This window comes from Halictus rubicundus, chromosome 4 (genome assembly GCF_050948215.1).
Source record: "Halictus rubicundus isolate RS-2024b chromosome 4, iyHalRubi1_principal, whole genome shotgun sequence".
Lineage (NCBI taxonomy): Eukaryota > Metazoa > Arthropoda > Insecta > Hymenoptera > Halictidae > Halictus > Halictus rubicundus.
The window spans coordinates 16,622,838-16,648,712 of record NC_135152.1 but is presented as its reverse complement, the minus strand read 5'-3'; the positions used below and the strand labels follow the sequence as shown (position 1 = coordinate 16,648,712).

The 25,875-nt window shown below is 37.2% G+C and overlaps 2 protein-coding genes and 1 long non-coding RNA gene across 5 annotated transcripts in view; 1 reads left to right on the top strand and 2 right to left on the bottom strand.

Annotated features, from left to right (window-relative positions):
- Positions 1 to 25,875, top strand: part of LOC143353665 (uncharacterized) — a 466,044-nt gene that overhangs the window by 117,686 nt on the left and 322,483 nt on the right. The window lies entirely within an intron of this gene.
- Positions 1 to 25,875, bottom strand: part of Gdap2 (ganglioside induced differentiation associated protein 2) — a 110,785-nt gene that overhangs the window by 40,149 nt on the left and 44,761 nt on the right. For all 3 annotated transcript variants that reach the window (XM_076787144.1, XM_076787142.1, XM_076787143.1), the window contains 6 exons: positions 18,919 to 19,107; positions 18,091 to 18,233; positions 17,786 to 17,918; positions 16,974 to 17,083; positions 16,015 to 16,254; positions 8,302 to 8,470 (listed from right to left, as the gene is read on the bottom strand). In XM_076787144.1, the coding sequence (XP_076643259.1) occupies positions 8,302 to 8,470; positions 16,015 to 16,254; positions 16,974 to 17,083; positions 17,786 to 17,918; positions 18,091 to 18,233; positions 18,919 to 19,103 (980 nt within the window). In that variant the 5' untranslated portion in view covers positions 19,104 to 19,107. The remainder of the gene's footprint in view (positions 1 to 8,301; positions 8,471 to 16,014; positions 16,255 to 16,973; positions 17,084 to 17,785; positions 17,919 to 18,090; positions 18,234 to 18,918; positions 19,108 to 25,875) is intronic.
- Positions 14,799 to 15,605, bottom strand: LOC143353668 (uncharacterized). Its single transcript, XR_013082190.1, has 2 exons — positions 15,291 to 15,605; positions 14,799 to 15,214 (listed from the first exon to the last, which is right to left on the bottom strand). It is a non-coding gene; the product is annotated as an uncharacterized LOC143353668 (long non-coding RNA).

Genomic DNA, 25,875 nt, shown 5'->3' with positions numbered 1-25,875 from the left:
ATTTTAATCGAGGCCACGGTCGCGAAACTACGAGAATGATCAAGCACGCAACGCATTCGTTGTTTGATGTGTGTTCGCGATCGTAAATCATCCTTAAACATCCTGAATATTATTGTTTCAGTAGAACTACAGTTACTATTTATCATATTATAACGAGACTGCGGATTTTATGCATTTCAGACAGAAACCTGCCAGATCAGTTGCAAAGGACAAAAAGATTAAAAGAATTTATGAATATCGATATATTAAGGTGTCCCGAAAGTTCGTTTCGTTTTCGACCGGTGTGCATAATGCTAATTCAGAATAGTGTTTTAAACTAGCAGAAGGTACAGCTAAATAAATAATAGCTTGAGAAATAGGAAAAAACATTAACAAGGCGGAAGTACTGTTTGTATAGGCTCATGCTGAATAACATCATAATATAAATACGTTTGTCCAATGAAATAAATTTGTTGAACAAATCCCCCATGAATGCGTGTCTCTATAATTTCGAGAATCGTAAATTTAATAATTCGCAACCCGCCATTTTGACGAATCCGTCAAATCTAGTGTTGACAAAAAAAAAGGATTTTCTATCTGGTTCCTACTTCTCGCAACTGACGTAGAAAAATTTATTTTGCACAAAGATCCAATTTAAGTACTATCTAGAAGAGATGTCGGGAAAACCCTCGTTTCTTTGTTCTTTGTTTTTATATCACTTCGATCGAAAGTTCTTTGTTCTTGCATCTCTTCGATTGACGTCAATTTTTATCGAAACTGTTAACACCACCAGTGATTAATTTACTATCTATTTTAACAAAGTTCGTGATGTACATTTAAAATAATCCCCGCGCGATAATAAACTATAGGTAATAAAACGGCTACGGTATAATTAAACTAATATATTCATTTAGATCATTTTTTCATTTAATATTTTTAAATCACGTATCAAAGGTGTGCATTTTGATTTTTTAAATTGTTCAGTCCAAGGTCATCTCAAGGTCCTATTCTGAATACAATAAAACCATTTCGACGTTTCCTTGTGGTAAACAAAGAAAAAGGACCATTTTAAAAATCCTCGCAATCAGTAAAATTTTAGAATTTACGACTTCTTCAAAAGCATTTGTTCGTATGTTCACGAACGCCAAAATAATTCAGGCTGACAGAGTCAGGTGTTGAAACTGCTGCGTGTAAATATCTTGTTCAAATGTTAATGCTCAAATGAAAACGTTAATGCTCGATTATGCGATCGCCGATCGTGCAATCAAAATTTCATTGGGCGATACACGAATTATGTTACGTCGAACAATACGGTAATCGTTTTAAGTACCACTCCGGTGGTGAAATGAAAATAGGACAGTCGATTTCCCCGAACGCGTAGCTCCTGCGAAATTCGTGTAGGATCCCGGTATGCGAAGTTTAATCATCGATCACGTGATAAAACGTATATTAAGCTTTCCGCGAAGTACCATTTCCGAGGTCCTCCGGAAGCCGGAACTATAATTTCGTCAACACCTTTAGCTCCTTAGATCGCAATACGTGTTTCTAGCGTGGTTTTCCATGCTATTATTACAACAATCGTGGGAGATCGAAAAGGCGCGACCTAGGATGGCTTCAATGTTAATCATTAAGAATATAGGGTAATGGACCCAATTATTGTGGCGTTACCAATTACGGTGCGTATATTAATTATAATTATTTTTAAAGCATAATAAATATTGAAAACGAGATATTAAATTTTTCCATTAAAATCCGTTAATATATCACTAGTTATATATCTCTTGTTTAATATTCATTATGCTTTAATAAATCTCTTCTTTACAACGACTCCTGAAAACTTAATTTAGGATCTTTTCTCACTGTTTTATGGAAGAAAAATGAGGAACAAGTTCGGTCGTGCAAAGCCCTCATGGTAGAACTTATAAATATTACTCTAAAGTTAGCGGCACACCTCTCATTCGAAGCTCTATAAAAGGACTCAAAAAAATCGTACATCAATTTTGAAATCGTCGTTGTAACGAGAAAGCTTCAATCTTAAAATCTATGGCGATTTCAGTCACGAAAATAATTTTTCAAAATTGTCTGGTTAAATTCGAAAACAAGCTTAACCAGAAATATTAGAAAACAGTATTTTTGTATAAACCCTAGTCCCGGAAGGACTAAAACAGTCAAAGCAATGAAATGACAGTCAATGCTTTAAAGATATGTTAATATTGTGCAATAGATATTTATGCTGCTCTTTTTATAGCAATTTAAACTTTGATTCCAGGTGAATTGATTCGCGCAGCAGTCTACAGCGTAAACGCCACACGGCCAGGAGTACATTTCAATCTTCCCAAACGTTTTCTGACAGAACCAATTGTGCAATTCTGGCCGCGTCCTACTGCTCTGAAATAATAATCGATGATAACGATCGACCGGCAGCTGCGGCGTAACAGAGACAGATCGGGCCAGATCGACCCAGAAATGTGAAAGCGTAACAGAATTTGGCGTTAACCTATTGAAACAACACCAGCTGCGTTAAATCGAATCGTTTGCAAAACAAATTGACCGTTCACTGTTTAACTTTTATGGGCGGATTATCCGGTTCGACGGTGGAACACTAAAAATCGAAAGCGATACCGGAAATCGTTACTAACGTGTACGCTAATTAATTAGACTGCGGGTCTTTGTGCAAAAAATGAGAATTGTCTGCAGCGTGGTGATAAATAGTTTTCTTTTTTAATTTGAATTCGTATTTAACATTTCAAACGTAGACTGCGTGTCCGTGTGCAAAATATAAATGTTCGAAGTCAATTGTAAGATACGGAAATTAAATGGAAATATATTTTCTCTTTCAATCATTTTAATAAGTCGAAAACAGAATTTATCTCATGTCTTTGCAATTTTTCAATCTATTTATCCACAGTATATTTATAAGAATCTTCTACTAATTATCGAAACACAAAGTTCTGCTGGACAATGTTATCATTAACTTCTAATTTTATGCATTTATGGCACAAATCAGCAAGTGAAATATAAAATGGTGAAAAGATTCAACGAGTTTAAGAGTATCGATATATTACTTCCAACTTATTAAAATACTAGAAAACAACTCATTGAAATATTAAAAAACAAATTTCTATTCAGATTCTGTTTCTCTCCATTCGGAAAAGTTCAATTGCGATTTACATTACTTAAGAATAAATTATCACAAAAGAGCATACATTTTTTGCTTCTATAAAACAAGATTACATCAAGGTACAGCTTGGATGATGCCCAACGAATAATCTTTCGAAATTTCCGTCGACATACCGAATGACGCATGAACATGATCGATCACTGGATCAATGGATCGCCGGCAACCAGGCGAATATTTCGAAAACCCGAAACAACCGGAACCGTTTAAAAGTACGATCGGTTCGCGAAAACATGCAGAAAATGATTGCGAATGACGCCACACATTCCATCATCATCAAATATCTGTACTAATGTTTGTTTTGCGGCGTGCATCCGGCGTGAACGACGCATGAACGACTAAAAGAAAAACAGTCAGGCTAATTCGCATGAAATTACAACCGGAAATCGCCGTTCGTCCTGTATTCGTATATGGTAAATAACTCCGTTACCGATCGTACAAACGTATGATTCGTATTTTTTCTTTCTCAAAAAAAAAAGGGAAGAAAATGAAAATTAATTTTCATAACGAATCTGTAGTAAAAGATACTCCATTTCCTCTTCGTCGATATTCTAAACATTTAAAACAGTAAATGAACACCGTCCTTTTTTAAAATTAATTATCACTTAATTCGCAATCGTATGGTTATATTAGATTGGTGCAAGAATGAAAGTGATTTTTCTATTAAATCTTATTGCTTAGTAACAGGCTGCGGATTTTATGCATTTATGACAAGTAGCAGCACAGTAAAAGCATCTCAAAAATTTAAATACTGTCTCATCGTGTTCTACTTATTAAAATTATTTAAAACAAAAATTAATTAGAAGTTGTCAAATAAATTACGTTTCAAGGCATTTGGGATAATATAATTAAAAATTTTTATACTAATTCAACGTATTGTTAAATATATCGATCAACCAACAATCATTGCATAAGGAATTAAAATTAAAATTTGAATTTGAATTTAAATGTTTACTTGCAGTTCTTAATGACGCGAACATAGCCGATCGGTATTAGGAACACGGTTGCAAACGGGAACGTTTACTTTGCACTCTTTATTAGCATGTGTGTACACGTTCAATTGTCGAGGTTCACGAGCCTAATTCTCGTGATTCACGTCCGAATCTGATAAAACGGCGCGGCGTCAGAAATCTTCGAAAAGACTTATCTTGTTTAGCAGACTGCCACGACCGTACGCGTGATTTACTCCGATGACGCAAAGCAAAAGATCTCTCCCGTGGGATTAGTATGCTTGGCGTCATTAAACAAAAGCTCGGGGATCAACCAAACATGAGGATTATTTTTCCCGTTACCCTTTCTCCTATTCGGATTGTCTATTTTATTTGATTTTATTTTAGCTTGAGATCAGCTACTCTTGACCCGCATAAATGACGAAAGATTGCAAGCACGCTTCGATCACTGTTGTTATTTGTGTTGAAAATAGTCTGTATAAAAATAGACAGTTTCTTGTAGTAAACAATAAATATTTATGCATTTATGACAAAATTGGCTAAGTAAACACACTTGAAGAATTTCAAAATACTGTTGCATAATTTTCAACCGATTAAAATAAATAAATGTCTATGTAGCTTACAATACTGACAATTTTTATTTTCCATAAAAATCCGCAGTCTAGTAATAAGTGCAAGGCTTCTAGCTTAATTTAAAATTTTTATGCTTGCACAGTTAGATGTTATTTATTAAAACATTCACTGTTGTCTTTGTTTGTGTATTTTAAGATAACGCGTACTATTGGAAAAATGTGATTGTAATACGGAAATAAAAATGAAGTAACTCCGTGATCAGTTACAGTACTTGTTACACCATACTATTTACCTTATTTAAAAAATGGCTGGAACTCCAAGGTCCACATTTTTAGAGAATTATTTAAAAAGGATAAACCAATTTTCATAAATTTTCATTTTACGATGCACGCTGAAATAGGAGAACTAATATTTCGATTAGCATTATGAAGTGCATTAGCGTAATTAATTTTTTATCGGCAGTTAAATATTGAGATTTGATTCACTCTTGAGACATTACCATAGCAATCCACGACTGCTAATTAGGAATAAAAAATTGACTAACAAAATTGTTAAAATATTACATACTATCAATTTGTTTCAAAACAGAATGATGTAATAATTTCAAGCTGAAAATGATCGAACTTACAAACTAATAGGGGTAATATCAGTATTATATTAATTGTCTCAGAGAACACAGAACAGAATCGAAAATGAACGGAAGATCAAGTTACCATCAAATCAACTAACAGTTATAGAACCCCTGTGTGCAGAATTCCACAGCTGTATTGATTTAGTATGTGCATCGAACGCACATGGGCGTTCACCGCACGAATAGTATTGCGTAATCGAACGACTACAAACAAATATAAAACGAGTGCAGGACTGCAGATAAGAAAGTCCTCTTTTCATGGGCAGTCAACTGAAAGGACTATTTTCTGAAGTAGTATTGGTAGAAAAGGGAAATACGGGGACGTAAATGAATGTAAAACTAATTCAACATTTATTTAAGATTTTAGAGTCCGTTTCGACGATTTCTTTGGTATCTTCGAAAACATAACTCGCATTAACCTAGGGTTTAACATCTCAAAAATATAATTTTAAAAATAGTAGCCCCTTCAGAAACATTATATTTCGTTCTTGGACCTTAAAAATTATTACATTTCCAGGAATGCATTCTAAGTCTGAGCAAACGATCGGATTTTGTCGACATTTAGACAATACTTCGTATATCCTTTTAATCTTAAGTAACCCTGTCATAAAGTATGATCCTCCAGCTTTAATTTAAGCCCTCAAAAATTCAAAAATTCCAATGGGAAGACGTTCTAAAATAGATTCGAATAACCCCCTTAAAATTGGGAAAATTTTTTGTTAAACCGCTTTTTTCATAAATTGCAATAATTTCAAGATATCTGTATGTATATACATTGAATTGAACGTCCTTTGGAGTAAAAAATGTATCCAATGTGTTATTAAAAATTTATTATTCACATTGGTAATGTGTATCTCTTCTTCTTCCATGTTTTCTACAAACAATACATCTTCGCATTGAAGATCTTGAGGTATTGTACCCATTTTTATACGCTGATTTTCAGTCATTTCTGACAATCCCTTCTTATGTTTTTTTACAGTACCACACGTTAAAGTTCCTTTATTATACAAGCTAATAAATAATGCCAGGCTTGTAAACCAAATATCCATGTATAATACATGGTTTTTATCAAAATATGGTTTCAAAAGTGTCACAACAACATTTCCTCCTATTCCTAATTCTGAATGATGTTTTACTATCTCTGCAAAAGTTTCTGTATAAATAATTAGATTCAGAACATACCCTGTTTGGCAATCACATAATGCAAATGTTTTTATACCACACCTATTGCATCTTGATGATATCTATTATTTGAGAAATAGCTTATCTTTATATAATAAGAGGCTCTCATCGATGCAAAGATTCCTATATGGATTGAACGAATTTTTGAAACTGGTACAAAGCTTTTCCAGTAGTATATTTATTTTGCCTAATCGAGTATCAGTTGGAATGTTATTATGATTGAAATGAAGCATTTGTAGGAGGAGCATATATCTATTACACGACATTATACTTGGAAATATGCTAGTTCTTAACAATGGGTCGGTACTCCAGTATACTTTGAGACAAAGTTTTCTCATGCGTGTCATCAGCATAGTAATAGCCAAGAAACAATATACTTCATTGAACGTAGTATTGTCCCATACGTGTACTCAAGATTTATGTTTCATTTCTCTTATGTTTCAAATCTCAGTAAATTGAAATTTGCTTTTCCTTTTGTCTATTTTTGGAAGTTCATGAAGTGTGAAACATTTGTCTATGCAGTATTACGCGTAGAAAATTATAATAACAAGACCGTGACTCATAAAAGACAACATAAACAAGTTGTTAGGATGGCAATCAAAACAATTGCGCTGAGCGTGTAAATACGTCCACAGCGCTCACAGTGGCCAATTCATGAAACGTGTACACACGTACAGAGCACTCTCACCGGCTAATTCATACGTGTATAGTGTATACACGATTCTAGAACCGAAAGGTTCAATCAAAAATTCCTACAGGAATACCTTCTAAAATCAGGCCAAAGAATGCTTTTAAACTCTACTTATTTTCCTCCAAGCTTTCAAGTATCAGTAAAGAAAAATTCGGCTGCATTGATTTCACACAAATGCGCTCGAATATAGAATATAGAATGGAGGAAATCGTGAGTCAAATTATATCTGCCAGGAAATATTAATAAACCGTGTCCTTCATGAATGAAATGACGCGCAGATGCCTGTAGATATGTTTGCTTGCAGAAATAGCGTTGTTCGTATTAAAATAGTTAGGAATAGTACTACGACGTGTTAGAAGTCGTGTTTGATCTCGTACCAAATTGAAATCACTGTGTGAATGAATATTAATGTTATTGAGAAAATAACGGTCATAAATAACATTTGAATAAATATGTTGGATCGAGTAATAAATAGCTTTCGATTTCTGTGCCTAATTGATGTCAGCTCAAGACATTAATCTATTGCATGTTCTCTGTCATCATTGAACCGAGAAATTGTTATTTACATTCTATGTTGGCTTGTTATCGCTACTCGATTAAATTTTAATAATATTTTAATTCCTACGACAGAAGTTACGTAACAATAGTAGAAATATCAGAAAGGTATATTTTCTAATTTATTGTACTCTTTTGATTGTATTCCAATATGTAAGTATAATATGCAAAATATACGAATACTTTATCCTTCATTATGTATTAAGCGAATTTAAATGAAAATTAAAATCTTTCTTTAACGAAGGCAGTTTATTTTATACAACAGGAATAGTCGGTAAAAGCTACCACTTGAAATAACTCATTATTCAACACTGACTATTTGTATGTGTGATTGAGTTTATTCAGATTTTGTACGATTACTGTTATAATATGTGCTGGAATAAAGAAATGTGTAGATACATTTCCAATGAATGCAGCTTTATAATTTCAATACTTTCAAAAGAAAAGATCTGAAAGTGGTCATTCGATTGGTAGATTTAGCATTCAAACCTAAAGCGATAGAATATTTGCATGACCAACTGTAGATTTTACAAAACTAGCAATAAATGAAAGGAAGCGTTACCTTTCCTTTTGTTGCATTTGCTTCAACATAATATCCGCGAGCGGATCCGCAGGCGGTCTCTCTCCCAAGAGTCTCTGGCGATCCAAATCGCCTTGCATTTGAGCAAACGCGTGTTCACCAATGTTCACGCACGTTTCCAATTGCGAGGATAAATCCACGCTCTCGTCACCTGCAATAAAGAATTATAATCATTTATGTGTCTCTATTTTTGTTACAAAACTTTGTTAACATGCATTGAACCGCGTTGTTGTGCAGTGGTATACAAAAGTACTTTTTACAATGTGCACCCTTGATGTTGTTAGGCAACATGAGCACATATAAAAAGAGCGCGATCATCTGTCCGTTGATGTTTTATTATTTCTTAAAGTACACGAACAATATCGTTTAGTTGGATCAATTGATGTTTACTGCTTCTATCATTCTCGGTCACTGATGACTCCAGTGGCATCGCTGGTAAGTAGACTGCGGATCTTTATGCATATTCTCTCTTTTGTAAGAGTAAACGTGTATTGCATCGACTAGAAGAATCTTTGTGGTAAACATAAAATAATAACGCAATGTATTTCTATCAATATCCTCGTCTTCTTGTATTGCACAAATTTGCACGTGCCATAGGTGCATGAAGATTCGCAGTCTGTTAATAATGATAAGTTAAACACTTCTCTTTGAAAAACCCAATGAGAGTCAATACGTTACTAAATTTAACAGATATATCCCAGTAAACAATTTGAATGGCTTTAAAATTGCCATAAAAATTTGTCTACAATTCCGACCCATCTACTTCCGCATTAGGCGTGGTATTTGAGCGCAAAGTTTGCAGCCAAAATTCCATGCCAGTAGGTAAGAAAAGCCGGTTCTAACACAATTGATGAGGGGGTTGAGGGGTATTCTCTTGCGGGGGTCTCTTCCTTATCGCTTTGCGGTTTCGACGCGTCCGTTATCGGGATGCTGCTTCTTATCGGTGAATCCGGATTCCGGTTTCACGATGTAGCTTATTATCAACGCATTCGGATTGCGATTTTCTACTATGTGATCTTTTCCTTCAAGGACGCGATATATTTCGCGGAGTGAAAGAAAGATGAAGATCGCTCTTGTGTCAACGGTTCCTTTCTGCAAGGCCGTTGTAGAACCAGATCCTCTTGTTAAGGGCCAGTTTTCCTACGTGGCCTTGAGTCGCCACGCTCCAAACAGGAACTAGGAGAAGCTTCCTAGCGATCTTCACGCTACAAACGGCCGCTAGGAGAAGCTCAAATGACAGTGTGTGTGCCGTGTACGTGCCGTGTGCGTGGGCCATGGTATGCCCCACACAACGCTAGATCCGCAAGAACGAAAAAGATTGCAAGGGTTCGGGAGGCGGCAAATCATTGTTCGATAATGCAAAGATGGGGCTTTCCAGGGGTGAAAAGCGTTAGATAAAAGATAAATCTAGAGCGCTCGCGAACGAACAGGTCCTACTTTTGCGTTTTCTAGGCGTAATTTGCAATATTCGGCAGAATGTAGATATAAGGACACATTTTCTTAAATAACCGGGTTCTTATTGAGAATGTTGACGGCGAGCGCTCTAGCGGTGACATATACAATGTCAATGCAACGCCTATTATATTGTATAATTACGTATTAAACAAAGGATTTGCCGCCCCCGAAAAACCATCCCACAGCTATTATTTTGCTCAAATATAGTTCCGGCATTTTTCGCTACGAGCGCTGTATTCTCTTTCCGATCATTGTCGTCGTCAGCAGTCACTATGCTCGAATGAGAGTCGTGCGGCACACTCACACACCGCCAGGTCGACGTGTACGTGTACCGATGAGAATAGCAAGTGTCCGGGATGCCGCGAATCATTCCTCGATAATGCAAAGATGGGGCTTATCAGTAGTCAAAAGCGCTAGATAAAAGTTAAATCTAGAGCGCTCGCCATCAAACAGGTCCGACTCTTGCATTTTCGAGCAACATTTTGCATTACTCGGTCGCATGGTGCCTGCCGTAGCTTCGTTCGAACAGCCGTGCCTCGGCACACTCACACACCGCTAGGTCGGCGTGTACGTGTACCGATGAGAATAGCAAGGGTCCGGGATGCCGCGAATCATTTCTCGATAATGCAAAGATGGGGCTTATCAGTAGTCAAAACCGCTAGATAAAAGATAAATCTAGAGCGCTCGCCATCAAACAGGTTCGACTCTTGCATTTTCGAGCAACATTTTGCATTATTCGGTCGCATGGTGCCTACCGTAGCTTCGTTCGAACAGTCGTGCCTCGGCACACTCACACACCGCTAGGTCGGCGTGTACGTGTACCTACGAGAATAGCAAGGGTCCGGGATGCCGCGAATCATTGCTCGATAATGCAAAGATGGGGCTTATCAGTAGTCAAAACCGCTAGATAAAAGATAAATCTAGAGCGCTCGCCATCAAACAGGTCCGACTCTTGCATTTTCGAGCAACATTTTGCATTATTCGGTCGCATGATGCCTGTCAGAGAGGCGATCTGAGCACGCGTGGCCGACAACGTAAACAACGGCGCTGCCGTAGCTTCGTTCGAACAGCAGTGCCTCGGCACACTCACACACCGCCAGGTCGACGTGTACGTGTACCGATGAGAATAGCAAGGGTCCGGGATGCCGCAAATCATTCCTCGATAATGCAAAGATGGGGCTTATCAGTAGTCAAAAGCGCTAGATAAAAGATAAATCTAGAGCGCTCGCCATCAAACAGGTCCGACTCTTGCATTTTCGAGCAACATTTTGCATTATTCGGTCGCATGGTGCCTGCCGTAGCTTCGTTCGAACAGCCGTGCCTCGGCACACTCACACACCGCCAGGTCGGCGTGTACGTGTACCTACGAGAATCACAAGGGTCCGGGATGCCGCGATTCATTGCTCGATAATGCAAAATGGCAGAGTTGGGCAAAATATTTATCTAAATAAAAATTTCGAATAACTAGTAAAAGATAAAAAAATTTTTATTCCTTATTCGAAAGTTCCAGTAAAGAAAGTATCTTTATTTGATGTGTATCGAATAATTTTATTCGACGAAAAAAGATAATTTTTTTTATTCGAAGCGGATTTATTCAAACTTCGAATAATTTTTTCATCTTTTATCTGTATTTTCTATTCGAAGGCTTCTAATAAATCTTCAAATTACTTTTACCGAGCGCGGAGCTTCAAAGACCCAGCGACGACAGACGACATACAATGTAAGCGGATGGAGAATCGCGCACATATGAAAGTTTAAACTTTTAGATTTTTCAATATATCCTCATGAAATTGTGACGAGCGAATGGAGGGGATGTTCCTGATGAAAATAAGGTCAAATTCGAGTGTAATCGAACAAGTTTCACTGATACGTAATGTTACAATAAAAATTACAATCTAATTAAAGACAGTCCAAATGATGTCGTGTTTGCACTCATTTTGATCGGAACAAGCTCTACAACTCATTCGTATAAACAATATTGTTCTGATTAAAAATGTAAAAGCATAAATTGCCAATAATGCTCGATTCTCCATCTGCTTACATTGTAGGCTGTTTGGCAGTGGCTGGGTCTTCGACGTTCGGCGCTCTCGGTCCTCCGGTCCGACCGGTTTATTCGTCGAGCTGGCAAAAGTTAGCCGAAGATTTATTCGAAGCCTTCGAATATATCTACAATTAAAAATATTAAACACAGTCCAATTTGTACCGCGTTTAGTGTCATTTTAATCAGAAGAATGCCACGAATTTGTTGGCGCAAGTCCCATAAAAAAATAATGAAAAATAAACAAGTTTTGCAATTGTATTGGTAGTTGTTTCACACCGATATCTCGCGATTCTACGAGCTCCGGACTTCAAAGACCAGCGACCGACCTACGGCCTACAATGTAAGCAGATGGAGAATCGAGCATTATTGGCAATTTATGTTTTTACATTTTTAATCAGAACAATATTGTTTATACGAATGAATTGTAGAGCTTATCCCGATGAAAATGAGTCCAAACACGACATCATTTGGACTGTCTTTAATGAGATTGTAATTTTTATCGTAACATTACGTATCAATGAAACTTGTTCGATTACACTCGAATTTGAACTTATTTTCATCAGGAAAATCCCCTCCATTCGCTCGTCACAATTTCATGAGGATATATTGAAAAATCTAAAAGTTTAAACTTTCATACTTGCGCGATTCTCCATCCGCTTACATTGTATGTCGTCTGTCGTCGCTGGGTCTTTGAAGCTCGGCGCTCGGTAAAAATAATTCGAAGATTTATTAGAAGCCTTCGAATAGAAAATAAAGATAAAAGATGAAAAAATTATTCGAAGTTTGAATAAATCCGCTTCGAATAAAAAAAATTATCTTTTTTCGTCGGATAAATTCTCGTCGAATAAAATTATTCGATACACATCAAATAAAGATACTTTCTTTACTTGAACCTTCGAATAAGGAATAAAAATTATCTTTTATCTTTTACTAGTTATTCGAAATTTTTATTTAGATAAATATTTTGCCCAACTCTGCCATTTTGCATTATCGAGGATTGATTCGCGGCATCCTGGACCCTAGCTATTCTCGTAGGTACACGTTACGCCGACCTACCGGTGTGTGTGTGTGCCGAGGCACAGCTGTTCGAACGAAGCTACGGCAGGCACCATGCGACCGAATAATGCAAAATATTGCTCGAAAATGCGAGAGTCGGACCTGTTTGATGGCGAGCGCTCTAGATTTATCTTTTATCTAGCGCTTTTGACTACTGATAAGCCCCATCTTTGCATTATCGAGGAATGATTCGCGGCATCCCGGACCCTTGCTATTCTCGTAGGTACACGTACGCGCCGACCTGGCGGTGTGTGAGTGTGCCGAGGCACAGCTGTTCGAACGAAGCTACGGCATGCACCATGCGACCGAATAATGCAAAATATTGCTCGAAAATGCAAGAGTCGGACCTGTTTGATGGCAAGCGCTCTAGATTTATCTTTTATCTAGCGCTTTTGACTACTGATAAGCCCCATCTTTGCATTATCGAGGAATAATTCGCGGCATCCCGGACCCTTGCTATTCTCATCGGTACACGTACACGTCGATCTGGCGGTGTGTGAGTGTGCCGAGGCACGGCTGTTCGAACGAAGCTACGGCAGCGCCGTCGTTTACGATGTCGGCCACGCGTGCTCAGATCGCCTCTCTGACAGGCATCATGCGACCGAATAATGCAAAATGTTGCTCGAAAATGCAAGAGTCGGACCTGTTTGATGGCGAGCGCTCTAGATTTATCTTTTATCTAGCGCTTTTGACTACTGATAAGCCCCATCTTTGCATTATCGAGGAATGATTCGCGGCATCCCGGACCCTTGCTATTCTCGTAGGTACACGTACGCGCCGACCTGGCGGTGTGTGAGTGTGCCGAGGCACAGCTGTTCGAACGAAGCTACGGCAGGCACCATGCGACCGAATAATGCAAAATATTGCTCGAAAATGCAAGAGTCGGACCTGTTTGATGGCGAGCGCTCTAGATTTATCTTTTATCTAGCGCTTTTGACTACTGATAGGCCCCATCTTTGCATTATCGAGGAATGATTCGCGGCATCCCGGACCCTTGCTAGTCTCATCGGTACACGTACACGCCGACTTGGTGGTGTGTGAGTGTGCCGCGACACGGTTGTTCGAACGAAGCTACGGCAGCGCCGTCGTTTATGATGTCGACCACGCATGCTCAGATCGCCTCTATTGTCAGAGATCATGCGACCGAATCAGAGAGGATACTCGGAAAATGCCACTCGACACTGAATGTGGAAAGTGCACCCAGCTCTCCATACTGGACGAAAATGTTACTATTTAGCTTCTTCTAGTGGCCGTTATAGCGGTACTATCGACTGTTCAAGGCCACCTGGGAAAACTGGCCCTTAACTGCAGTCGCATACTCTTGTGTCAACGGTTTTTCATTATCGTCCTGTTTCCTAAGCTGCGATTTTTTGTAGAACCATATCCTTTTGTTAATTGCATTCACGTTTTATGTGTGCGAATGTATTTGACCATAATACTATGCATGTTGCATGTAACAATGAATAGGACGCATAGACGCGGAATAAAAATGGTCTCGAACGAGTAGCCATGCAGTTTGCGATGGTACCATGGTTACAAACTTCTGCCGCGACGAAGTTATTCGAGTTCGGTATTCGTAATTATTCTGAGGCGTACCAACGGATTTTTGAATGATATGTTCACATTCTTTCGTGCGAGATTTATTGTTTTTCCCGAAAGATCTCCGGTCGCCGTATTTGTTTTCTTAAAACCTGAATGGCAATTGGCAAGATATTTAGACGTCGTCGTGCTTCGATATCGTAGACCTGATTACGTTTATGTGGGAATGCTAGCACCGGGATGCCGTTTCGTATATCGTATGGCTTTGACTCGTCCTTTTTCACCAATAAAAAAACGCGCATTATTTTTATCTGGTGACGACGACGATTACGATGATGAATATTGATGGAAAATGGCTGTTCTAACATTGAAAAATTTACCTTGGAGTTATGTTATAAATTTTTTTCCTTTTAAAAGAATAAAATGAATTATATGTCTATTGAGCGTTACAGGAAACAATTACAATAAGAAGAGGAGGCTAGTAATCAGCAGATTTATTTTCCGATTTCATCGATGGAAGAAAAGATTGTTTTTAATACGAATAAGATTTAACGAAAATAAGATTTAATCAAATTTGGCACTGCAGTGGCAATCTGAAAAACAAATTAGTTTTAGTATTATATACATATTATTAGTTTAGTATTCTAACGCTTATATTTTAAAAATACTGACCACGCGAATAATTTTCTAATAGCGTCAACGTATGTATTTCTCGTTCCAATCCTGAATCTCAACATGAAACGTCCGCACGAGCTGTCTGTAGGCTTTTACAAACGCTGATCCTTCCGCAAACGTATCGAATGGCTATAAATAATATCAAATAGAAAATATTATTAGCCTTTCTTCACACAATTCGTATTGTTTGAACAAACACACTTACCAAATCCTGCAGTACATCCTCCAACGGCAAACTCGGGTCCATCGATACACTCACTATCACCGGTATATCAACATACATTTTTACACTGCGAATGCGCTTAGCAATGAAATTACCTCCTTTTAAACACATATTCTCCGGATTGAAAAAATCACATCCGTATGCACAAAGCGTAAATACAATTAACAACAGGATGTGGTTCTACGATCGAGAAAACCGCTGACGCGGTCTCGCTCGCGAAAAAATACAACGACCTTATAGAAAGAAACCGTTGACACAAGAGCGGGACAAATGATCTCTCCTTCATCTCTCTCTGCGAAATATATCGCGTCCTTGAAAGAAAAAAAAAATGCAATTAACAAGAAGATGTGGTCCTAGGATCGAGAGAAACGTTGGCGTCGAAAAAATACAATGACCTTGGAGAAAGAAACCGAGGTGGACATATTAAAAATTTCCTCTAAGACAATGTGACCAGAATTGTGGCACAAAAACTTTAATAGCTCAAAAACTAATCATTTCCGGGCCTATGTTGATATAACTTTTTTGCCTTCTCTAAGCATTAGGAATCTATTCCTAAAGTTTCGCCCACCGTTTACGAAACACCCTGTATAAATTTCTTTCGTATACAGATGGAAAATGAAATCCAGCGTGTGCTCTACGTTATTTGTTTTTAAAATGATACTGCGATTTATGATCCACCTTTGCAAATTACATTGTATATTATTACCGTGTAAAGCGTGTTGGGGATTGTCAATGATTCTGATTTGTCGGTCGGGAAGCAGTGGTTCTCCGTCCATCCCGCCAATATCATTCGGCAGCTGCCAACAAGCGTTGTCTTGCTCTGCTAAATTTCTTGGGAAATAGAGTGGAAGAAGAACTTCGTAGATTCCAAGATCGCACGGCTCCAACACGAAAACGATGCATGTAATGGAATCGCCATACTGCTCCAAAAATCTTCTTACTGTTCCTGCGAGGACCAAAACAGAAACGTACATTAACGCTATCATGTTGACGAATTTTAATTAATTGGTCAATATAAACTTCTTGACATACTTGTACATAAGTATATTATACATAGACTGCGGATTTTACGTATCTATAACAAAAAATAGCTAGTGTAATTTAAAATTGTAGAAAGATGAACAAAACATAAGAATGCCAATATATAATATTTTCAACCTTATTTTGTACGAAGACCCGCAGTCTAATTATTAGACTGGGGTCTTCCACGCTAAATGAAAATTGTCTGCATTAATTGCAAGAAACAGGAGACGAATGGAAATTTTATTCCTCACTTAATAACTTTAATAAACTGGAGGTAATACACCGACATTTTTCAATTCATTTAATATTCTCACCGTTTCTTTGATCTACTCATTTTCGTTATAAATGCATAAAATCCGCAGTCCACTAATTAAACTCTTATATACTCTGAACAGACTACGGATCTGTATGCATTTATGCTATATGTCAATTTTCAAAGTTCAAGAAAATATGTACGCAAGGAAATATCTTTATTTAATCTTTACCACAAAGAATTTAGTCAGCGAAAGTAACATTTCTCTTATTTTCATTTTCCTAAAATTTAGTATAAAAATAAATAATTGCATAAAGATCCGCAGTCTAAATATAAATTATAATACAAAATATAGTACAACGTAACGATGTATATCATTATACACTTACTTAGAGCGATGTGCGCTCCAGCGTCAGGAGGATAATTTCTCCGCACCGAATTAATTACTGGCAACGCGATCGTGCGTAGCCCAAGCTCTCTTGCTTTTTGCAAAACATTTCTACACAACAGAAGAATATCATATCAAATTTTTGCGAGAGAAAATGTACAGTGACTGCGAATCGTATTTGAACATTTATCTTCTGATTTTTTTAAAATTGTTTAAAACTATTACAATTTCGTAGAAAAGGATCGGAAAATAATAAACTTGGACTTATTTTGAAGCTTGAGGCCTCTATTGATAAAGTACATCGTTCATTTTGTTCTCAGATGTTTTTGTATGATGTAGTTAGGTCAAAAACTGAAGACACGATTTTTTTCTGGCAATTTTCATTTCTACAAGGAAATTATTTGCAATATAATATTCTTTACAGGAAAGCATTACGTTATTTTCTTACATAATTTGTTTCATAAAATAGTAAAAAAACGAACATCAAGTTTTACGACGTCGTTTGAAAAGGGATGCTATTAAAACACTTTCTCAATAGTTTTAAAGACGTTTCAGATTATAACATTTTCACCAAAAATGTATCTGTTCAATTTCCCACGCCCTATATGTAATATGCAAAAACATGTTAAGCGAAAATGAGCAATGAATTATGAAAGTGGAAGCTTCAAGTTTTAAAATAAATCGGCGTCTATTTTTCTACATTTATTTTTGACGAAAGTATAAAAGTATGAATATCGACAATTTATCAAAACTCAGAAAGTTATTGTTCGATTACTTTTTGGAGTGATTGTATCTTTTTACGAAAGAACTCACCTGTAGCAACAGTGTAGCGTATTCTGGGCTGCTGTCTGGTATTTCACATTGTAGACTGGTCCAACAGTATGGATAATAAAACGAACTGGTAAGCCATGGCCCTGCGTCACTCTAGTTTCGCCAGTTTTGCACTCTAAAAATGACGTTTGTTAAAAAAATCTGTTCGACATGTTACTCCAGCGAATATACTTGAAATACTCTGAATACCGTACAATAATATCCGATACAATCTGTTCGTGACTGTTGACTCGATGAAACCAGTTAAATATGAAGTTACATAAAAATAGTGCCATTCGTACTCATACCTTTTATTTCGTTAAATATTTCCATCTTAAGCGGCGAGCCAGCCCCTACAAATATTCTTTGGCACATAGGACTGTTGTCATCCATAGTTTCGTTGGTCGAATTCACCACCGCATCCACTTGCAGACCAGAAATGTCTCCAGTCCTGCATAAATATGAATGTTATAAGACTCTGGAGAGTAACAAAATATATACAGTTTGTTCTCATGGTTTCCCAAACGACTTGAGAAGGAATCAACGTTTAGATATTGTTGCAAAAGACTTATGACCAAGATTACTTTTATGCGTTTATGACAAAAATGCATAGGTCTAATAAAAAAAGGAGAAGGCATTAGAAGAATTTAAAGATGCCATATATTATTGAAAATACATTTTCATTTAACTTCAGTCTCTTACAATCGATTCGACAATTTTTATTTTGCACAAATAGCCGCAGTCTATTTATTACAAAAGCGACATGAACACGTGTTTAACTTCTTGATGCTGATAATAAGAAATATGAATACTAACCAGGCTGATTAACAAACATTAAAATTAGTACATCGTATCGCGGAATATTTTTGACTCCAATTGTTAACACACTGAATTTTCGATAAAATCTTTTCACTACCTCACCGTCGTTAACCGCCCCTTAAATGATACCTTATTATCAAAAGACATTGTATAAAATACCATATAGACGATATATTATACAATTTATAAGAGATGCGTTTTACGTGTTCCGCAAATAACGTGTTAATACAGATATTAATAATACTGTACATAAATCGTGATTTTTGGGTGCTTGCAGCAAACAAACTGTATCTTGTTTTCGATCGATTTGAACTTACCATAGCGCAATTTTGTTGTTGAGCACTGGCTGGCAGGGGAAAGGACTGATAGTGTGATGCGACGGTTCTCCAATCGAATTGGAGTAGTCTGTGAATCTGTGCTGAACAGGGAAATCGGCCCATCTTTTCAATGCGCCCGTCTCCACCGCGTCCTGGGCGACACCCAAGGGTTCCATGAGCCTCATTCAGCTGAAAAAGGAAATTTTTTGTCACTCAAAGTCGACGATTTTCCTTAACACGTCCGTTACCAACCGTCACGCTTGCGAGACAGCTATGGTTTTGCATTTTATGTATAGAAAATCAAATGTATTGCTTACGAGAGCTAAACTTTACTTCAGGAAACCAGCAATTTTTAGCTTTTTTTTTATGTAATCCTGTAGATTTTGGCGAGAAAATATCAAAAATCCAAGTTTCAAGCCTAGGATGTCAATAGTTCAAAAGTTCAGCGTGTGTAAAGATGTACGATGTAGGATTCTTTGGGTCACCTTTGAATCACCGACCATCATTTCATCGACAATTGTTTCACCAGTATTGTTTATTGATTTGTAAGTGTCCTAGGTAAGTCAAAAAACGAGATCGGTGAAATAATTGTTATTCCGAACTGGTTAGCAAGCTGATTTGAGCAGGGTTTTCCTTCAACAACAATAACAACTCGACCGTTTACAAATCTGATAGTCTTCCACTGTGTGTTTTTTTCAGATCTGTCTTTCTGTTGCATTTTTGGTTTTTTTTTTATTATGAATATTCTCGTCAATCGTTCCACAAAAGCGGTAGACGTAATGGCGCGTGATTCGATCCGCGACTCCGACAGCTCGGGATTCTCTCCATTACGGAAAATCGATTTCAGAAAGATACGAAGCCAGATTCGGGAGCGGTTCGAGTGTTACACGGCTCGAGGAAGTCGTAAACAACATTCTTGTGCACGGCTGGAGAGATATTGACTTTAACGGGATCGTAAAACCCCGAAAGAGACCAAGGACAAGTTAGCGGCTACGAGCATTACGGCCGGCATAGTTGCTGACGCGAACTATCCCCAATATCGCGGAAACTTAAAAATAAACAATTCCATCGATGGAAATCTGGGGCGCACCCCGGGCGAACGGGAACATCGGCCGACCAAGGACGCAGCCCCGATCGAAAGGAGGTTCCAAAAGACAAGGTATCGGTCGGACCGGAATTCTTCGGGTCGGGTCGGGTCGGGTTCTCGAAAGCAAAGGGTCACTAATCAAGATTTATACTTGTTTCAATTGAACCAAAAGCGTAACGGTATGAGATATCAATGCAATTTTTTTAATTTTTATTTATCGGTATATGCCAGTATGTTTTAAAAATAATTTCATTGAAGTTACTGTCTCTGGACTTCTTTAAAAAATCGATCCGTGAACACTAATTTTTAATCACTTTTTCATAGCAAGATTAATGTTTAATTAATGTTTAATGCAATGAGTAGGCAAACGATTTGACATAGTCCCAGAGAAAGTAATCTAAAGGCGTTAATTCGCGTGATCTTGGTGGCCAGCTCACGTCATCTTTGCGAAAGCAAACTTCCCTCTCAGTAATCGAACAGATTCGTTATTTTTCATATCAACAATTTCTACATGCTGTCCGAGTGTACGTTGGCAACTCATTTGTAAAACTGCGAAGAAAGAAAAAACTATGGCTGTAGTAAGCTGTCAAAGAAAGTATATAATCCTATTTTCATAACCCCGTATAAGTATGCGAGCAAATTTCGGCCTACTGATGGTCATGACGGAAAATGATTATTTGACTGCGCATTTTATGCATTTATAACAAACATTGGAAAAATACAAAAGTGTAAAAGCACCGAAAGAATTAAAGACTGTCGTTACATTGTTTTGGACACGTTAAAATTATTAAGAGAAGAAATACAGTGTTTTCTCGATAAATGTTAACAACACGGGTCTTGCCAGCGACACACATCGTTAAAAAGACTATATTTATGTTAATTCTATTTCTATTAATTGACACATAAAATTGTTATCTTGCATAGGTAAAGATCAGTAGTCTACTGATCATCAAGTTCGACGAGAAGAACGATGCCAGGAATACAGTTTCATTTCGATATAAGGCGACGATGTTTATTTCGTAATAAGAAGATCGCTGCCCGTATATATTATTTTTCAACGAAAAAGCTGCTCGATCGACAACATTATGGTCTGCCAGACAACTTTATGGGACCCATAAGCTCTCAGCTCGCTCAAGGACAAAGTCAAGCCGAATAGGTACCCTCGTCCGAAATACGACAAAAACCGGTACCGAGCCATCGTCTTATATCGGAATAAAACTGTACATTGACGTGGCAGTCAAAATGTTAACACATTCGTTGCCAGCTGATCCGACTGGGTGAACTTCTGGTGCCAAATCATTTTTAATTTGAACACTACTGCTAAAATACTGCTGCTTTAATTTCTACGAATCACGCACAAAAAATATCAAATCCCAAAACCACGCACACAAATTCCACTCAAAGAACGCTACTGATAATCCCGATTCGAAAACGTAAACTAAGTAAAGAACGCTGCGTCCTTATTGGCTAATACAGAGTGTGGGCGGTATTTGAAGTTTCAACTGAGATACGTGAAAAACAGACGAAGGCCCGGTCAATTACACGTTGCTGTATGGTGGTGGTGTCCTTCAGGGTAGGAAACTTAGGGTTGATTTATGACGTAGCAGGGATGAAACGAGAGGAAAGGATTAGGTTTCGCTTCGACTTTTCCTCAAGCTGTTTCTTTTCTCCTACACCTGTATTTTGTCATAGAAGAAAGTTAGACGTTTAGTATCCTTGGGTCTAACGGGAAGAGCAACAACAGCTGGATCCTCTAGACAATTAGACGAAAATGTTCGATTTGTTTCTGTTTTTGTTGTAATTTATATGCTGGGTGATTCACGTAATTTGGACAGCCTTTTGTTCCATTAAAGTTAAAAAGAAATGTATGTGCATTTTGTAAGTGTACTATCCTTTTTGTAATGGATACCTTCCTCCTTTTTGAAAGAAATTAAACGTTAAGTATCTTTCAATCCATGCACGACGGATCGTGAATGTCGGTGACTGGGTCTCGTGTGACCCACACTAGCGACTACATGTATAGGGTGGGGCAGAAATCGTACAACAACCGCGCAGCGGGTGATTCGACATAAAGAAATAAGGAAAAATTGAGTATAACATTTTTCCGTCCGAAGCTTCGTTTTTGAAAAAATCAAGTTTGAAAATGCAGATTTTCTCGAAAACGAGGCGTCAAACGGCAAAATGTTATTCCTTGTTTTCGATCGATTTTTAAATGTAGAATCACACTCTGCCCCTGCGTGGTTCTTCTCCAAAAATCGTCTTGCGGTCTCTGACCTATACATCTTCTTCTAACTCCGACTAAAAGAATGTATCTTTGCAATGCGACTCTACGAATAAAACGTGCTTTGCTTCAAAGCGTAAAGCAAATACGGGTGAAGTGACAGCCCGAGCAGCTTCTCGAAACGTGAAAGAAGTGAGTAATTCCTGCAAGTTAGAGAATAGATTCGAAATATCGAGGAACGAGAACGCGATGAAGAATTGTTCTTATCGCGAGCGGCCGATAAATTGATCGACGCCAGTTTCCGATCCCGTGCCATGAAACCTCAGGTGGTTGAATGGATTTGCCATTGAAAAGGATCCGGGGGACCCACTAACAGGGGTAGGTCGATGATCCTGTTCTTTATGGGATTGCCAAGATATAAATTCCTCGGCAGGACAGACGGCGCCAGCCTCTGTCTCCTTGCCATTAGGGAAGCCTATACTACTCTGTCCAATACAAAGACGGTTTTCTTGCACGTGAATTCCGACACAGACGAACGTTGGTGTATCCGTGTGCACGCTGGTCCACAGAATTTCTGCGAACAGTGCTGTATTCAACAGTGTATTCGCCAATAAGCAAAACAAGCACGTGCTTAACCCTTTGTCGTATTGTACTATCGAGTCGGATTCGCGATGAAGATTTCAATCGAAATCTGCTAACACTAGACTGTATTCAAAGCGCGGCCGCTTTTTTAATTTTCAATATTTCTCTTCATTTTTGGTACAGGCCGTGGATAGGGACATACTAAAGAAGAATTAACAAATAATTTTAAGTCGTCACGTTGGGCGAGTCACACTATATGACAGAGAACACGTACGATCTTTTCATGTCACTCGCCAAAGCGTTTTTCTTCGATCCGCGAGAAATTCGCAAAAAGACTTGTTTACTGGAACAGTGATTTCACACCGATTACTCCGTCACGCAAAAAATACATGATTATCGTGATTAAGCGGGTACGATAAACTGTCTAGAAGTCGTTAGTTTTGATTAGGCGGAAATCAGATTCAGTTTTTTCAAAGACGATTCACTTTATCACGTAGCTGTGATTATAGGAATTAATTAGCACCATTTCTGATCCATGAACTGGATGGAATTATACGAGAAGAAAATCTAAAGTTTATAAATTGATGAAACATTAATTTTATAACTTGTATAATCCTATAAAATTCGATATGCAATATGCATAACTCCGTTATGTGAACTAATCGGTGGATAAAAATGTTCACATAGAAGAATTTTCGGCTAAAGTTCCGAAAATCGGTCAAATCCGATTGAGCTGAAATTTGGTAAATAGGTTCATTTTGCATTAAAAATATGTTTTCCAAAAAAGATTTTTGGCGATTCGAAAAAAATTTGTTATCATACTAATATCATTTTCTACCTTATTGGACACTCATTACCGCGAATTCTGCCCTTTTTAATTAACGGAACACGTGTTTTAGAACGGAGCGAAACCAGAAATGTCTGAAAGACTACTACTGGACCAATTTGGATAAAATTTCACAGTAACATTCTTCAGACCATTATCTAGCCCTTAACGAAACGGATGTTTAATTAGGACAGGCTTCTTTTTTCTATGAATAGAAGAAAACGAAAATTTACATAAAATATTATATGTTTCAGATCAAATAGCTTTGCAAAATTAATTTCTTCAAAATTCGCTTCGAGGACTAGTTTTTTGCCTAGTTTAATGCAAAATTAAAAAAATTTGTACTAGACAAAACACCACGGAGATATGTCTGGTTCCAAAAATTGAATTTTTCAGCAAATGGTACTTAAATATAATAAGATACACGTATTAGTTTTTTAAATAATTATAATTTCGTATATTTAAAAAGTGAATGTTGAATTTCTCTTAAAATTCTTTAAGAATATCTCTTATTTTCCAGTCGTCCAAATGTATGTAACCCGATGAATTAATCTTCGTAGACATAATGAGCTTAACAACGGAAATTGATCGACTCGATGTTTCAGTGAAGTTTCTCGATGTACAGACGTGGCACAATACATATAAGACTAAACCTTAGTATTAGACTCTTTGCAAACAATATCCCCATTGAAAATCGATCAGTCCGGATGTGTTCTTAACGTTATGACTGTACCGTGAACTATGTAAACATTGTAATTCATGTATGCAATCGATTGGTATCCCGTCCCACATTCGCCAAGGCTCGTAACATGAAAAGTACCGAAACATAGAAAAGCCAGTCTCTCCGATCGTGTTGTTTTCCATTTATCGTGGGTGAAACGTCCATTAATAAGATTTAGGATTCTTTAACCGATATCGTCATAATTCTCTCCTCTAAAATGTAGCCTTCAACATTTCTGTTAATACTGTTCAATAATATCAATTGAAAAAAGAATGTTTGTCCAGGTCTTATTTGCAAAAATACAAAATTGGACTAAACATTCATTCGTTTCATATATTTTAATACAAAATGGTCCAAAATAGTCCTATGGTTTCCACCAATCTCCATTTCATATTTTAATTTAAACAGCGGTGTTTCGTTTATAACGTCATATTTGAAACAGGAAATGAGTATTATGTTGCTTCATTGCTTACAAAACAACGAGTAATTTTTGTGTTTAACACTTTTTTCTATCTTGATTGATTTTCAGTGTTCACCATCCCCAACTTTTGGGGCTATTTTTATCTCCTGTGTACTCGTTCACTTCTTCTTTTTCAATAAACTATCATGAATTTTTCAACAACATCGCATTTGTATGCTAATATTTAGTGTAAACATAGTCCCCCAATGGTTTAAATAATTTTGATTAATTCAGAAGAAATTTAAATTTAGATTGTGGTTTCATCCTGTTAAGAAAATTGCGACTTATTGACTTGAACGTCTAGATAATGATACACTTGTAGGACCATAGCAGTACCTTAAAAAGTTCGTTTAATTATTAACAAGTTGGGTTAGGTCTCGCTATTGACTCCATCTGACTATAGAAATCCTAATACGTAGGTTGCATATAAGCTGCACCGCAGAACAAAAAGAGCATAACATATTCGCTACTAGAGACACGCGTGCATGAAAGCCACGATCTCATATTTTGTACACGGAAACTCAAATTAATTATACATTGTCGTATACATGGTAGAATCTGACGCATTCCTTGTTAAGTTTAGGATATGGACCACTACAAGAAAAACCATAATTCGCGACACTGTACAAAATTTTAAAATTTAATTGATAATTAATTTTTTAAAATTTATTTTCAATTTCAGAATTTTTTTCTTTTGAAGACATTTACGACAAATCTCGGGATCGCACACTCAAAAATCACCCTCGAACACCTACTGAAAACGAAATGAAACTGCCAATCTGCAGTACCTGCAGCTAACCGATTTCGTTCACACACTTACTGAGTGCAGAAAATATTGATCCTAAAAACAAAATTATTAACAAACTCCAAATACCTAAAATCACAAGGCCGCATCGAAAACACACTCAGTTACGTAAAATATACCCAACGTTACCATAACATTTAACCTACAGAAACCATTCATTTATTGTTAGTAATTTTAGTATGTTGAGGATAATATGACAGTGTCCTGAAATTCTTTTGATCTTTTTACTGTTGTAAACTGGATTCACTCGTTTTT